The 14,994-nt window shown below is 40.5% G+C and overlaps 1 protein-coding gene across 2 annotated transcripts; it reads left to right on the forward strand.

The window, feature by feature from the left end:
* Nucleotides 1–9,068: 9,068 nt before the first annotated feature.
* GHSR (growth hormone secretagogue receptor) lies at nucleotides 9,069–14,605 on the forward strand. 2 transcript variants are annotated; one of them, XM_034662785.1, is made up of 2 exons: nucleotides 9,069–9,322; nucleotides 9,536–12,702. In XM_034662785.1, the coding sequence occupies exon 2, from the start codon at nucleotides 9,666–9,668 to the stop codon at nucleotides 10,881–10,883; it is 1,218 nt and encodes a 405-aa protein (XP_034518676.1). In that variant the 5' UTR covers nucleotides 9,069–9,322; nucleotides 9,536–9,665; the 3' UTR covers nucleotides 10,884–12,702. The 2 variants fall into 2 exon arrangements, with proteins under 2 accessions (XP_034518676.1, XP_034518683.1); XM_034662792.1 differs by lacking the exon at nucleotides 9,069–9,322 and having other exon boundaries at nucleotides 9,337–10,461; nucleotides 12,631–14,605.
* The last annotated feature ends 389 nt before the right edge of the window (nucleotides 14,606–14,994 follow it).

Here is a 14,994-nt window from a genome sequence, read left to right on the forward strand (position 1 = left end):
GAGTTATTTAATGAGTATAGGGTTTCAGTTTAGGAAGATGAAAAAAGTTCTGGAGATGAAAGGTGGTAATGGTAACACAATGTCAATGTACTTAATGCCACTGAACTGGACACTCAAAAATGGTTAGAAAAATACACACACAAATTTAGTATATTTTAGCACAAGAAGAGACAAAGGGACCTAGAGGAGAATTCTAATGACTGGAAGAATCTAATAAATCTAATAAAGGCTTAAAATTGAGTCAAATCAGTTGAATTAATGCATCACTCTGTACATCCACTTCATCAGAGACTGGGCCTCCAGTGTTCATCACACTGCAGTGTCAGTACTGATGGACCTCATGGTGCACAAGGCTGGAAGCAAGGAAGAAAGAGGGATCATTCAGGGAGCCTTGAGGAATAGGGCTATAGGAATGTCTTCCCAAGAATGATCCCTCCGTTTTCTCCCAGACAGGGTGAAAAAAGTCATCTGGAAAGGCAGCTAAGGGAGGCTTCAGAAGGGAGACTACACTGTGGTAAACTCCATCATCCCAATTTTATCCTTAGAACACACATTTCATGGCTAAACTTTTTCCTCTTTGAGAAAATAGACAAAGGAATTTAAGTATGTGTTACATATGCTCTTGCTATAAATGTAATACTTTTCCACTGCAAAAATTTGAAAATTCAGAAGAGTGAAACAAAGGGAAAATAACCTGTAATCCTACTACACAGAGGTTGTTGTGGGGAATTAGGGGCTTCCCTTCATGCTTTTGATACATTGTTGGGGATTTTGAAGCTCAAAGATTAAATAAATTATAATTGTAGAGTACTATGTCATATCATTACCATGAAGCAAATTTAAAATATTAATTAGGATCTCACTCTTCCACATCATCATGCTATATATAGTATTATATGTAGACTTGTCATTACTCCCTACTAAAATAATGGGCATTACAGTCAATTATCTAAAAAGAATAAAATATTACTTCTAAAAACTCACAAATACACTTAGAGTCCAAGAGATCTTGTTGTCTCATATAATCCACTTCTCCAGGGCTCCCTTCCTCCAGTGGTTCTCTCAATATTTCTTTGTATGGTTGAACCATAGTTTATTTAATACGTCCCCTATTGTTATTTGATTTGGGGTTTTTGTTTTGTTTCATTTTGTATTAAAAGATATATATATGCAAAAGTAGATGGAAGAGATGAAACAAAATTGGCAAAATTTGAAAGTGGAGGATGGGTGCATAGGGTTTTATTATATTGGAATACAAGAACTTTGAAAAAACAAAGCACAGGAGCAAAAGAAAACTTCCAAAATGATAATTAGTATTTCCAGGGCACTATAAGATGATACTACATTCATATAAAAAGAATTAGAAAGAAAAAGAACAAAAGATTCTTTCAGAGGTCCAATATATGAATAATAGGAGTCTTAAAAAGGAGACTAGAGAAAGTGGAGGGGGAGGTAAATAACAAAAAATAATTCAATATTATTTTGGAACTGAAGGACATAAACTGAAAAGCCAAAAGATCATGAAGCAGAATGATTGGAGAAAGATCCACACTAAGACACATCTTGGGAAATTTTGATAGCCTGGAAACAAAGAGACAATTCGTTGATCTAATCGTCTTTTCTCAGTTCCTTACTCTCCTCCTGTACTTTTTTCTTTCCTTCAGCTTAAACTCAATGGTTAATAATTCCAATCAATTCCTTGGATAGAACCTCCACATCTTTGTCCTTCTTATGCTTTCTCATCTGTCCTGAACAAAATCATAACCGTGGTTAAATGAAATTTTCCTTCCACTCCATTTCTGCCCCAGCGCAACTGAACATAAAGATGGGAAAACAAAGTCATGTTGATGGGTGCCATTTTAAATTCATCATCATTAACCTCAAGCGGGCCCTTCCTGCTGCCCAGAAATCAGATGATATTACCCTCACGTGTTCACTTTCCCACTTTCCTAGACCACTATTTCATAGTTGCATCTCTTTCCTCCATCCTCCACTACCTCCTTCCCCACCCACTGTCTGCTGTTGCCCTTGCTTTCTATATTGCTGAGGAAACGGAAGCTGTCAAAGAATTCCCATAAGCCTCACCTTGCATACCTACCTACCCTCCTACATCTGTGCTTACATATTCTGCATTCTCTCCTGTCCCTGGGAGTGAACTAGCCACATTCCCAGTAAAGCCACCCCTTTTGCTTGAGTACTAGGTCCAACGTCTCTTAGAAACACCTCTCCAGCCATTCTTCATTTTTTTCCCTTCATTTTTTTATCTTGCTTTCAAGTTTCCCCTTTGGAGCATATTATTTCCAATAGCACACAAACTACTGCTATTTATCACTGCTTTAAAAAGAAATTCCCTGGACCCACACCCTCCTTTACCTTCCACTCCATTGGTTTCCTTCCCTTTATAATAAAGGGATATATATATATATATAATAAAGTTCCCTCTTTGGAAACTATGCTCACCATCCCCAAAGTATTTTCTCCCATGCTTACTTGAATCAAATATGCTCATATTCAACATGCTACCAGGATCATCAATTAGCAATTACCTCCATGTTGCTAAATACAATGGTCAAGTCTCATCTTACTTGACCCATAGAAGTAGCAGATGTAATTGATCAATCCTCTTTCCTGAATATACTTTCTTTGCTTGTCTTCTGGAACATCACATCTTCCAAATTTGTAATTCCATTCTACTGACTATTTATGAGTATGGTTTGCTAGTTCCTTCTCATGATCTCCTATCTCTAAAGGTTGAAGGGTTCCAAATCTCAAGGGCCCTTAAACCTCTTCTCTTTTCAAGCTAATCATTCCCTAGGTTATCTCAGCTGGCATCCTGACTTAAAAGCTACCTGTTGCTGACCATTCCCAGATTTCTATCTCTAGCCCTGAACTCCATACTAGTCTATTCAACTCCCTTCTTAAGTTGTCTTTTTAAATTTCTAAATTTCTAGTAAGCTTCCCTAACTTTGCACATCCAAAACTAAGTTCTTAATCTTCCCTTTGAAACCTGTTCCATTTCCAATCTTGCTTATCTCTACTAATGGCAAATCTATAATTTTCACTTGCACAGGCAAGGAAAATAAAACATGGTTCAAGAAAGGAGGATGTTATCTTATTGGATTTAGTAATATTTATATTTGGATATAGATATAAATATAGATTAAGTAATAAGAAAGATCTAACCCAAAATTACAGTGTGATTGTATTCAGAAGATGAAAAACTTATGTGTGTGTGTATGTGTGTGTGTCCCTGAATACAGCTGATGCATGGGTTAACAATGTGAAAGAGTTAAATACTCTTCTTCCATAACAATAGGTCACTAAATAATAACACATAAACCAGTGTTAGCATGGTTTCATAAGCTTTGTATAACTAAGTCATAGTTAAATTTATAAAATAAATTTTAAAATAATTTATAATTAAAATTATAAACCAACGTATAACTTTGATAAATTTAATAGACAAATTTTGGTATTGTGTTTGAAATGACCATGGTGAAAGTCTTAATGCTTAATAGCAGATGTTGTGTTTTATGAATATCAATAGAAAATATGATAAGTCCCGCTGAAATATCCATGGGGAAAATTTGGATAGAGATGAATATCTGGGTTTTTTTAAACCCATTTGAGTTATTAAGCAATACATTTTACTTCTATAATCAGAATAGCACAAATATTTATAAATAAATTTCTAAAATGCATAATTATTTAATTATTCACAGTGATCATTCATGATAATGTATCTCATTTACCAGCTAGAAAATGCTTTTTAGGTGCCTGAATGCTAAGATTAAATTTTACTTAAAAAAATAATTTTTCTCTTAGATTGATGTACTTGATATTAAATCTAGATTCTTACAGCTTGCCCATATGAAAAGAGTGTATTTCTTAGTTTGAAATACGTGCATGATATTCTTTAAATGAGGCTACATGATGTGATAGAAAAAGTAAAAATGATGAAGCCAAGTATATTAGTATATTACATACAAAGCCTGAACGAAATGTGCAAAAAATTATGTATTTTCTCAAAGGTACAATGTAACACTTAAATTTCCTTATGAGCCTTCTTATGTATCTATGTTTATATATATATGATTTCAAATGAAATAGAAATTTAATCAAATCAGTAAATGTTTATTTTAAATGATCTTCTATCTGTAAGTCACTATATACTAAGTTTAATGGGTCATTTAAGGAAAGAAATATTTTTGTTCTCAAATTACCATCTGGCTGAAAAATATGGCAGAGATTGCATGCAAATTGTTTAGCCAGATCTAGAACCTTGGGAGTGATAATGTGTCCTACTAAAAACGTACATTTCCCAGGCTACCCTGAAGAGGATTTGGCCAATGTGGTATAAGTGGGAGTTTGTGAGTTGGGCTTCTAAGAAAGCCCTCTTCCTCTCCTCTTCCACTTCTCATTGCATAGAACTCATTTGAATGACTATAGGTACAGCAGCAGTCTTGGACCATGAAGCAATCTTGATATTGAAAGCCACTCACAAAGTATGACAGAGCAGAAAAGCAGAAGGAACACTATTCCTGATCACATCCTAACAGCCCTGCACATCCTATATTCTGATTTCTTTTAGGAAAAAAAATAAATCCATGAACTTGAATCATGTTTCAATCTCTCTCTTTTTAATTTCCCAATGTATCCAATTCTAGTTCTAATTAATATAGGAAATAAGATATAATCAAGCAAAATGTTCAAGAATAATATAGAATTACAGTTTGCTAAAAGAAGACATGGTACATGTTTATTGTTTATTGAAAAGCACAGATAAAGCATGGAGAGGCAGTATACAATGTCCAAGTGTTGAGTATGAATCCTGAAAACACAGAGAGAGATTTTGTATGAGATAAAGGAGCCACTCAAATTATTAAGGAAAAGTGGAATTTTTAATAAACCATGTCAGAACAACTGGATAATCATTTGGAAATGATAAAATTAGATCCATATATTCCTTCATGTACCAGGATAAATTGCAAGAGGATCAGAAATATAAGTGTTAAAAAAAAGGCACAAAATAATAGAATGAAACATGGATGAATTCCTTCACAACTTGGCAATGAGTAAAGCTTTTATAAATATAATTCAAAATCCAGAAGGAATAACAAAAAAGACTGACAAACTTGATGACACCAAAATTTTAAACTTTTGAATGTCAAAATAAAAACCCCATAATCAATATTAAAAAGACAAATGAATGGAGAAAATATTTTCAATTTTTGTTATTTCAAAGAGATGTCTCCCTAACACAAAAAGAGCCCCTAAAAAATCTACTTTATTTTATTCTATTTATTTTTTTTAGAGAGGGAGAGGGGTGGGGCAGGGGCAGAGGCAGAGGAATAGAGAGAATCTTGAGCAGGCTTCACAGCCAGCAAGGGGCCCTACAGGACGCTCAGTCTCACAACCCTGAGATCATGACCTAGCGGAAATCAAGAGTCCCACAGACCCAGCCACCCAGAGGCCCCAAATAAAACAACAACCCAATAGAAAAATGAGCAAAAGTCATAGCCTGGAATCTCATACAAAAGATAGGCAAATAGCCCTTTAACGTATTAAAAGATGTTTCATCTCACTCCTAATAAAAGAATACAAATTAAAAACACACTGAAAAACCATTTCTCATCCAAAAAATTGGCAAAAGTCTAAGAATTGCTGAAACCGTTATAGAAGTTGGGAGACACCAAGCATTCTTATCATTGTTAATGGAAATAAAATTTGGTACAACCCCATGGAGAAAAATGTGGCAATATACAGTGTTCCCCCATTATCCACAGTGTCATTTCCTGTGGTTTCATAATTTTTAGAATGGAATATTCCTCATTTTGAATCTGTCTGATGTTCCTTATGATTAGATTGAGGTTGTACATTCCTAGCCAGCATACTATATAAGTGACATTATGCCCTTCCCAGAGTATCACATGGGTGGTATTAATTTTAATCATCTCATAAGTGTACTTTTGATTCATCTATTGTATCATTATCATCTCAGGATTTTTAAAAAAAAAAAAAAACACATGTTTTAGCTCTGTCCATAGACAGGGTCTGGTCACTAATGCTCCAGGGGCAATAACCACCCCTACTGCCCAAAAGTAGGTCTCTAAGTGACATTCACCAATAGGAAGTACCAGAAATTCTTGGAGAAATGTCTACCCCCAGGTCTAGAGTAGAGAATTTACAAGGTGAGCTAGGGGTATCTTACTGTATCACAAAACAAGGAGGTATTCAAAATCTAAGTGAATCATGTCAAAAGACTCTGGAACCAGCTTGAAAGCGATCTTATAGGCCAAACACAGGACAATCNGCTCTGTCCATAGACAGGGTCTGGTCACTAATGCTCCAGGGGCAATAACCACCCCTACTGCCCAAAAGTAGGTCTCTAAGTGACATTCACCAATAGGAAGTACCAGAAATTCTTGGAGAAATGTCTACCCCCAGGTCTAGAGTAGAGAATTTACAAGGTGAGCTAGGGGTATCTTACTGTATCACAAAACAAGGAGGTATTCAAAATCTAAGTGAATCATGCCAAAAGACCCTGGAACCAGCTTGAAAGCGATCTTATAGGCCAAACACAGGACAATCGGAGCACCAGAAAGAAAAAAAGAAATAACCATATTTGGTTGGTATGCATTGACTATACAAAAATTCATAAATCCATGATAATAGACCATTCAAAGGATAAGGATGCTGGGCTCATTGCTCCAATGTGCTTTGTGTCCCTGTCTGAACAGTTGAGCATATTTTGCTTAATCTGACAGAACTCAACTTTTTTTAAAAAAAGATTGTATTTATTTATTTGAGAGAAAGAGAACACAAGTGGGATGAGGGGCAGAGGGAAAAGCAGGCTCTCCTCTGAGCTTGGAGCCTGATGCGGAGCTTGATCTGTGGACTCCGGGATTATGACCTGAGCTGAAGGCAGGTGCTCAATCAACTGAGCAATCCAGGTGCCCCAGAACTCAACTTTCAAGACCCAGCTCAGATACCACTTTCTCTGAGAAGCCTCCCCTAAAATATCTGTGTAGTTCATTGTTTCTCCATATTTCAACAGAGCTCATTGTATCTGCTTCTTCAAATACACGTACATACTGTGCTGGAATTGCTTGTTTAACTGTATTTTTCTCTCTAGACTGTAAGTGAATAAATACAAGACCTGTCTGGGTTTTATTTATGTTGTTGTTCCCACTGCATAGCACACACTTATAAACAATTTTATATTATATAACATTACGTTTTGTGAATGAAAGGACCAATTTCAATATTATCCCTTGTTTCTTCTTCATCACACAATGCAGATTTGTCTGTATTTTAGAAAATGATCGAATGCAGTTAAATAGCTGGCTATTTTAGTCAACATGCTCAATTTTTATTATCACCATAGATTTCTTAAAAGATTTCTCCATCATCCATTGCTTTAGCTGTACATAGACTAGAAATATGCCCCACAGTCTTTTTCTGATTTTTATTGTTTGACAATCACTTCCTACAGTATTTTGATTCATCCCAGTCTATTTTCCCCCACCAACGATCTGTCTGCGCACATAGATCTACTGATAATGTAGGGTGGGAAGTATTACAGTCAACTGTAACTGGTGGCCTGACCTAGTTGCAATCTTTTTGAAGATAGTAGTTGGTAGTTTGAAATAAATTTCTTAAAATGTCAGTTTGGTATAACATCTCTAACACACCAGTAGTAACCTAACTAGTATGTTCTCTAGTGGGTTGCCCGTGCCAAACCTCCCTCATGCAGTCTCTCGCTATATTTGGAATCTTTTATGTATGTGTGGATGCATCCAGCCTTAGGTCTTTCTGGACTTTTGAGCATTAACATTGAGATGCTAGATATGATGTAAAACATTTGTCAAAGTCATGTGCAACCACTAAAATGCTTCTGGAAAGCTCCTCTTAAACGCAGTGAAACGACTCTCATTTAGGCCAGGGGCAGGTGAGCGTCAGTAAATGCGGTCAGCGCGGCCGCTTCATGCCGTTTGTGCTTGGGAGGAATCTCCCCGGCCTCCGCGTGGAGCAGGATTGAGGTGCTGAGGCTCAAGTGGAAAGAGGTGAGGGCGGCTTGGCCGCAGCTCCCAGAGCCATGGGGAGATGTAAGGAGGGACCGGTCGCTGGCCGCGGTGCTGAACACGCTCTCACGTTGTTCCCAAGATGCGCGGCCGGAAGAGGCCCAGTGGGTTGGTGAGATCGCTGGCAGCCGCCAGTCTCAGATCTTAGGTTGTCGATGTCCTAGCTCCGAGCAGGGGGACATACAGGTCGCGTTCAGGGGCATCACCTCGCAAGTGGCCTCGGACACAGTTCCAGGGGGCACAACCCCTGCCCCTGAACAGCAACATCAATAACAGTAATGCAGCATATATATATATATTTCTATTGAGATCCACCTGTGTCCCCAACACTTGACACCCACTCCCAGTGGTCCTCAAAACATCGTCGAAGATTAAAATAATCTTTGCCCATGTGAACACAGCTACACAAAACTCAATGATGCCTCAAAAAAATGTTATTGCGCACCCTTCACGTGCCGGCCTCACAGCCTGTGCTCCTCCTCCTTTGCCTGGAACACCCTCCCACCAGGTCGCGTTCCTTTTGCTCCTCCTTCCTCGCCCCCCCCCCCGCCCCAGGTTTGTAGAAGGCAAAGTAATCTCTTACACAACATTTCCCTTACCACCGCCGCGGTGAAGGACTGCACAAAGGAAGGGCTGGGATTCAGAACAGAGTTTATTCACACATTTTGCCCTTCACGCTCAGAAGTCCAAATCCGGAGGGAGCCCCAAGTTTAGTCCCTGAGCCCCCAACTCGCTGTGTGACCTTGGACAAGTGGCCACACGACTCTGAGCTTGTTTCTCTTGGTTAACACGACTATGGGTTCTAGAATCGCCTGAGGTTCTTCCCAGGTGCGCACCGGTCTCTTCTCAGGTCGGAGCACAAAGATTAGGTTTTTGGGTGTTCCCCCCCCCCGACCTAGCTCCCTTTTACAAGTCCAGTGGGGCACGCTCGCTTCCTCTCCCCACCAGGTCCATTACCAACTCCTACTCCTTTTCGGGGAAGAACCCGGGTCCCCGCCACTGAAGGCGTTCTTCCCGCCACTTCCACCACCCCCGCCCCCACCCCTGGGTGTGACCTGCCCTCTGGACCACACTAACCAGACAGCGCCCAAGGATGGAACCAGAGCTCCCTTGGCTCTCATTTCGCAGTGCGGGGTCTCCGAGGCCGCCGCGCGCCAGGACGCTTTAGAAACTGCGAGATGCGCTTGGATCAAGAACACGCAGGCGAGGCAGAACTGGCGGGGCTGCCCCGGTGACAGGTACGCGAGTACCGGCCAGCTAGGGGCTAGGTTTGGGGGAGATCGGGGGGAAAAGCAGAGGTGCCAGAAAGACCAGTGGGTCACTCTGTCCTCACCACCAGTGCGTGCGTGCGTGTGCGTGTCTCCCTCCCTTCCCCCTCTTTCGCCCCAAGCTCTCAATCTCACTTTCTCCCTGAGCTTCTGCCTCTCACTCCCCTCTCTCTCCTCTCCAAGCATCCTCCCTGCGAGCCAGCGCCGGCTCCTCCTTCACACTCTCCCGCGCCTAAGGGGACCTTCTGGGGCTAGCCGCCGCCAGCTTCTCAGCGCAGTCGCATCCCAGAGCCAGTGCAGCTGAGCCGGCAGCATGTGGAACGCGACGCCGAGCGAGGAGCCGGGGTACAACCTCACGCTGCAGGACCTGGGCTGGGACGCTCTCCCCGACAACTACTCGCTGACCGGCGAGCTCCCGCCGCTCTTCCCCGCGCCACTGCTGGCCGGGGTCACCGCCACCTGCGTGGCACTCTTTGTGGTGGGCATCGCGGGCAACCTGCTCACCATGCTGGTGGTGTCGCGCTTCCGCGAGCTGCGCACCACCTCCACCCTCTACCTGTCCAGCATGGCCTTCGCCGACCTACTCATCTTCCTCTGCATGCCCCTCGACCTGGTCCGCCTGTGGCAGTACCGGCCCTGGAACTTCGGCGACCTGCTCTGCAAACTCTTCCAGTTTGTCAGCGAGAGCTGCACCTACGCCACCGTGCTCACCATCACCGCGCTGAGCGTCGAGCGCTACTTCGCCATCTGCTTCCCGCTGCGGGCCAAGGTGGTAGTCACCAAGGGCCGGGTGAAGCTGGTCATCCTGGTCATCTGGGCCGTGGCCTTCTGCAGCGCCGGGCCCATCTTCGTGCTGGTCGGGGTCGAGCACGAGAACGGCACCGACCCTCGGGACACTAACGAGTGTCGCGCCACCGAGTTCGCCGTGCGCTCCGGACTGCTCACCGTCATGGTGTGGGTGTCCAGCGTCTTCTTCTTCCTGCCGGTCTTCTGCCTCACTGTGCTCTACAGCCTCATCGGCAGGAAGCTGTGGCGGAGAAAGCGGGGCGAGGCGGCGGTGGGCGCCTCGCTCAGGGACCAGAACCACAAGCAAACCGTGAAAATGCTGGGTGGGTCTCAGCGCGCCCTCGAGCTCGCTCTCCCGGGTTCTCTCCTGTCCCCTTGCCTTCCCTCCTTCCCCCTCCTCCCTTCTCCCGGAGCCTCTACCTCCGTCCCCCGTTTTTCTCGGTCTCTAGCTGCAAATCTATCAATGATTCTCTCCTGTTTCTGTCTTAAGCACTCTTTGGTGTCTTACTTTCTCCGTGGTGTCTGCGTCTCTCTCTCTCTTTCTCTCTCTGTTTTGTTTTGTTTTTTGCTCTGTTTCTCTCTTTATCTGTCTTCCCCCCACCCCCACTTTATCACTGTCTTCACTCTCTCTTTTACTCTCTACCTCTTTCTGTCTTCTTCTGATTTCTTTCTCAGGGAAAGATGCCCCTCCTTTGTATTTCCCTTAAATGAATTTATCAGCCCAGAGACATTGCTTCAAAACTGAGATATTTCATAAGTCTTCTGTGGTCTTTAACTGTTAAAGGTGAGGTTAAGCTTCCTGCCTCAGTTTGTGGATATCTAAGTTGCATTTAAAAAGACAGGCATGGGGTTAGGGGAGGAGTAGGCATTGAATCTAGGAAGTATTCAGTGGTAAATTTAACCAAGGATATGATCAATGTGGATAATTCTGTTTGAGATGATTCACTTTTTTCAGCATTGTGGTATGCTTTCTGACCTGCATTTTTTCAGATAATTGCATCTGTTCTGTTTACCCTGCTGCTGCTTGTATAGCTTTGAAAGGAAGTCAATGACAAATCAGTGCTGGAGTCTCCATTTGTTTTCATGACCACCTATTTCTTCTTGTAGGATAGTCTAGGATAAACTAGGATAAGCTAAGATAGGTAGTCTTCTCCCAACATGAGAAAAAAATAAAAGACTTTGTATAAGCTGACAGGACTTACTATGCCTCCCTAAATGGTCCTTCAAAGAACATCTAGGTGCAGTATCCAGACTGAGTGTACTGCATATTTACCACATAAATGTAAGTATATGTGCTTGGTACAAGTGAAGTAATACAAAATGTGTTCACATTCAAGCAAAATGTTAATTCTATTTGCTTTTTTAAAACCAGAACCGGTAAATTTTATTATTCCTCATTATAGTCCAACATTTTGTATTTATTTGCATAGTTAGTGCCTCTTAGAAGTCATTCCAGGTTGATTTTGTATTTGTAATTTTACAGTTATTGGAATCCTTATATTAAAACGATACAGTTTTGTCAAAGAATGTAAAAAATTTTTATTTTCTAGACCAGTGATTCTCACAATATGACTAACAGATCGTAAACCCGTTAGTGCCCTCCAGGGGAGTCTACCGGGGCAGTCAATTGCTACTACGCAACTGCAACTTCGTTTTGAGGATAAGTTTAGTAATTTCCTCCAATTTTATTTTTAAGCTGTCCATTATCCTTACTGGTGTCTCAACACCGATGTTAATTTTCTTTTGCCTTGACCTTAGGAAGGGAATCACTAAAGTGCTACAAGGACTGAAGTATTATTTGCTGTTATTTTTCCTTTGATTTCTGAATTTTAAAAATTTAATCTAGAAATTCAGAGGTCTTGGACAAAAATTATCTTAAGCGGGTAAAATGAAGACTCGGATGGATGATAATTAACGTTAGTGGGTTTTATGGTCTTTTACGACTTACTTATGTCTACATAGGTGGCAAAGTATCGGCCATCTCAGTGGTCCTCAATCCTGACCACATATTCAGTCTTTCGTGAAATGTTAAAAAGATAAAAGAAAAGAGAAAAGCAGGTGTCCTGGTCTCCTTCCCAAAGATGCTAATTTTGTGAGTCTGTATTACACACAAGGGGAATCCATGCCCCCAGGAAACTCAGCTACATAGCTGTGGTTGAGTATAACCTCTGCACTTCGTGTGTGTTTGGTTGTATCTAACACACATGAAATGGTGGACTATTGTGAATAAATTGTTAAGTCAATACATCAAGCCAGCCACAAAGACACTCAAATAGTTGTTAAATAGAAATGATTGGGAAGCTCAATAAAAATGGTTGAACTGTTAGTCCAGACAGACCCAATCTTGGTTAAAAGTCAGAACACGGAAAAGCAGAACATGGTGTTTCTCTGAAGTCAATGATGATACATAATCAAAACAAAACTGTCTTCAAAATAGAATGTGACTTGCTATGGCATTTCTCGAGCTCACGCTCTCTTTCTCGTCGTTTTAGCTGTCGTGGTGTTTGCTTTCATCCTCTGCTGGCTGCCCTTCCACGTGGGGCGATATTTATTTTCCAAGTCCTTCGAGCCTGGCTCCTTGGAGATTGCTCAGATCAGCCAATACTGCAACCTGGTTTCCTTTGTCCTCTTCTACCTTAGCGCTGCCATCAATCCCATTCTGTACAACCTCATGTCCAAGAAGTACCGGGTGGCGGTGTTCAAACTTCTGGGATTCGAACCCTTCTCCCAGAGGAAGCTCTCCACTCTGAAGGATGAGAGTTCTCGGGTCTGGACGGAATCTAGTATCAATACATGACCAAGCACACTGCTGAGCAAAGTCATCGCTTATTCTAAACCAGAAGCCATAGCACAGCAGAACTTGGGAAGAAGTTGAAGGTTCATTTTGGAATTAGGAACACACAGCTCTGGAAACAATTGGGAGGAAAGAAAAGATAGGACTTGCAGTGTGTGAGCAGTTTGATTTGATTACACACTCATCAGTGCTCTCATACACTATTTCTGCATATTCACTGTTTATGATTTTGCGTTTTGCTGTTGGTGCTAGCAAGGATTTTGCAATTTGGAGAAAGGAGGATGTGCAGAGAGAGCAATTAGGGCCCTGCTTACTCAGTAAATATTAAATCTGATTTACTTTTTCATAATGATAAAAAATTTTGATTAAGAGAATGACATTAAACTAAAACATTTAAAACATAATTTTTAAAGACTAGAAATTTTCATATACCTCCAGATCAGTGCTGTCCAAGAGAAATATAATGCAAGGTACTTAAGTAGTCAGTAGAAAACTTATGACAATTTTACATTCTTTTTTTCGTATGGTCTCTGAATGTTCTTTACATTTGCAGCGCACCTTAATTTGGACATGAAGTTTTCACCAGTAATACTTGATGTATTTAGGTTTCACAAAATTTGCAAACGAAAAAGATTCTTCGCAAGTCTAAGTTGTCCCAACAGACCTAAAAGTTTTCCAATAACTAAAATCACTATAATTTTTTAAATTTAAAATAAGTTAAAATAAAAAATTCAGTTCTTCAAGTTGCACAAGTCCCCTTTCAAGTGTCCGACAGCCGAATGTGGCTCATGGTTACCATACTGGACAGTGCAGCTCTAGTGTATATGTAAGATTATTGTTAATCTTATGAAAATGTTTACAGATAAAACTCATTCCCTGAAATGTTCTTTATAGTGAACTTAGTAGAATGTTAGCATGATAAATCCTCAAAATTATACCTAAATGCCCTATTCTTCATGCTTGGAAGAAAATGGATATGAAATATGAGATGAATTTTTAAATTAGGTGGAATTACATGTGTTAATATTCAGGAAATGAGATTTTATAAAAATTATAGAAAATTACAAACTGCCTTATTTGGCTAACAAAAATACTTAAGCCAATCATAAGGCCTCGCTTTGTGAATAAAGGAATAATTTATAACTCACTGTGGAAAGCTTTCAGGAACTTAGCGAACATAGACATTTTTCAAATGGTGAAAAATTCAGAATTCCTTAAATGCTACTGCTATGATATTCAAAACTTTAAAAAATCTTACAGCATTTATTTCAAAATGCCTATGCCATGTCCTGTCTCCAAATTCGTTTTGCTATTTACATCCACTGCTTATCTGATAGATGTTTACTTGGATAGCCTGTCTCCCTCTGAATCATACTTATGAATGATTAGACCTCTTTAACTGAATGTTGAACATTTTGGTCATAAGGCTAAAATTTTCATTTGTATTGACATTGCTCCCCCCATAGTCAACTCTTTGCATTATTAAATATATTCTTCCAAAAATGATTTCTTCACCATCCTGTACAGTATTAGGTCATATAAGCAATTCCCACAGAACTGAATGAACCAGTTGGGGAAATTATTGCCATGATTGATTTTATCCCCTACCAAAAGCAAAGATTATTATGTTGAAATAATTGACTATTTATCTTAGAAAAATGAAAAACATAATCATAATTAGAAAGATTTCTGGAGAGGGGCGCCTGGGTGGCGCAGTCCTTACGCGTCTGCCTTGGGCTCAGGGCGTGGTCCCGGCGTTCTGGGATCGAGTCCCACATCAGGCTCCTCGGCTGGGAGCCTGCTTCTTCCTCTCCCACTCCCCCTGCTTGTGTTCCCTCTCTCACTGGCTGTCTCTATCTCTGTCACATAAATAAATAAAATCTTTAAAAAAAAAAAAAAGAAAGATTTCTGGAGAAAAATATTTTTGAAATCCTCCCTGACACTAAAACTGCACTATTCAGTTAATCTAAATTCAGAACTTCAGCAAATTGATTATTCAGTTAATTCTTGGGAGTGCATCAACATTTTTTAAAACGTTCTCATTCATTTAAGCCTGTGAAAT

This window comes from Ailuropoda melanoleuca, chromosome 1, assembly GCF_002007445.2.
Source record: "Ailuropoda melanoleuca isolate Jingjing chromosome 1, ASM200744v2, whole genome shotgun sequence".
Classification (NCBI taxonomy): domain Eukaryota; kingdom Metazoa; phylum Chordata; class Mammalia; order Carnivora; family Ursidae; genus Ailuropoda; species Ailuropoda melanoleuca.

Coding starts and splice junctions, on each gene's coding strand:
- GHSR (XM_034662785.1), top strand. CDS start 9,666: ATGTGGAACGCGACGCCGAGCGAGGAGCCGGGGTACAACCTCACGCTG.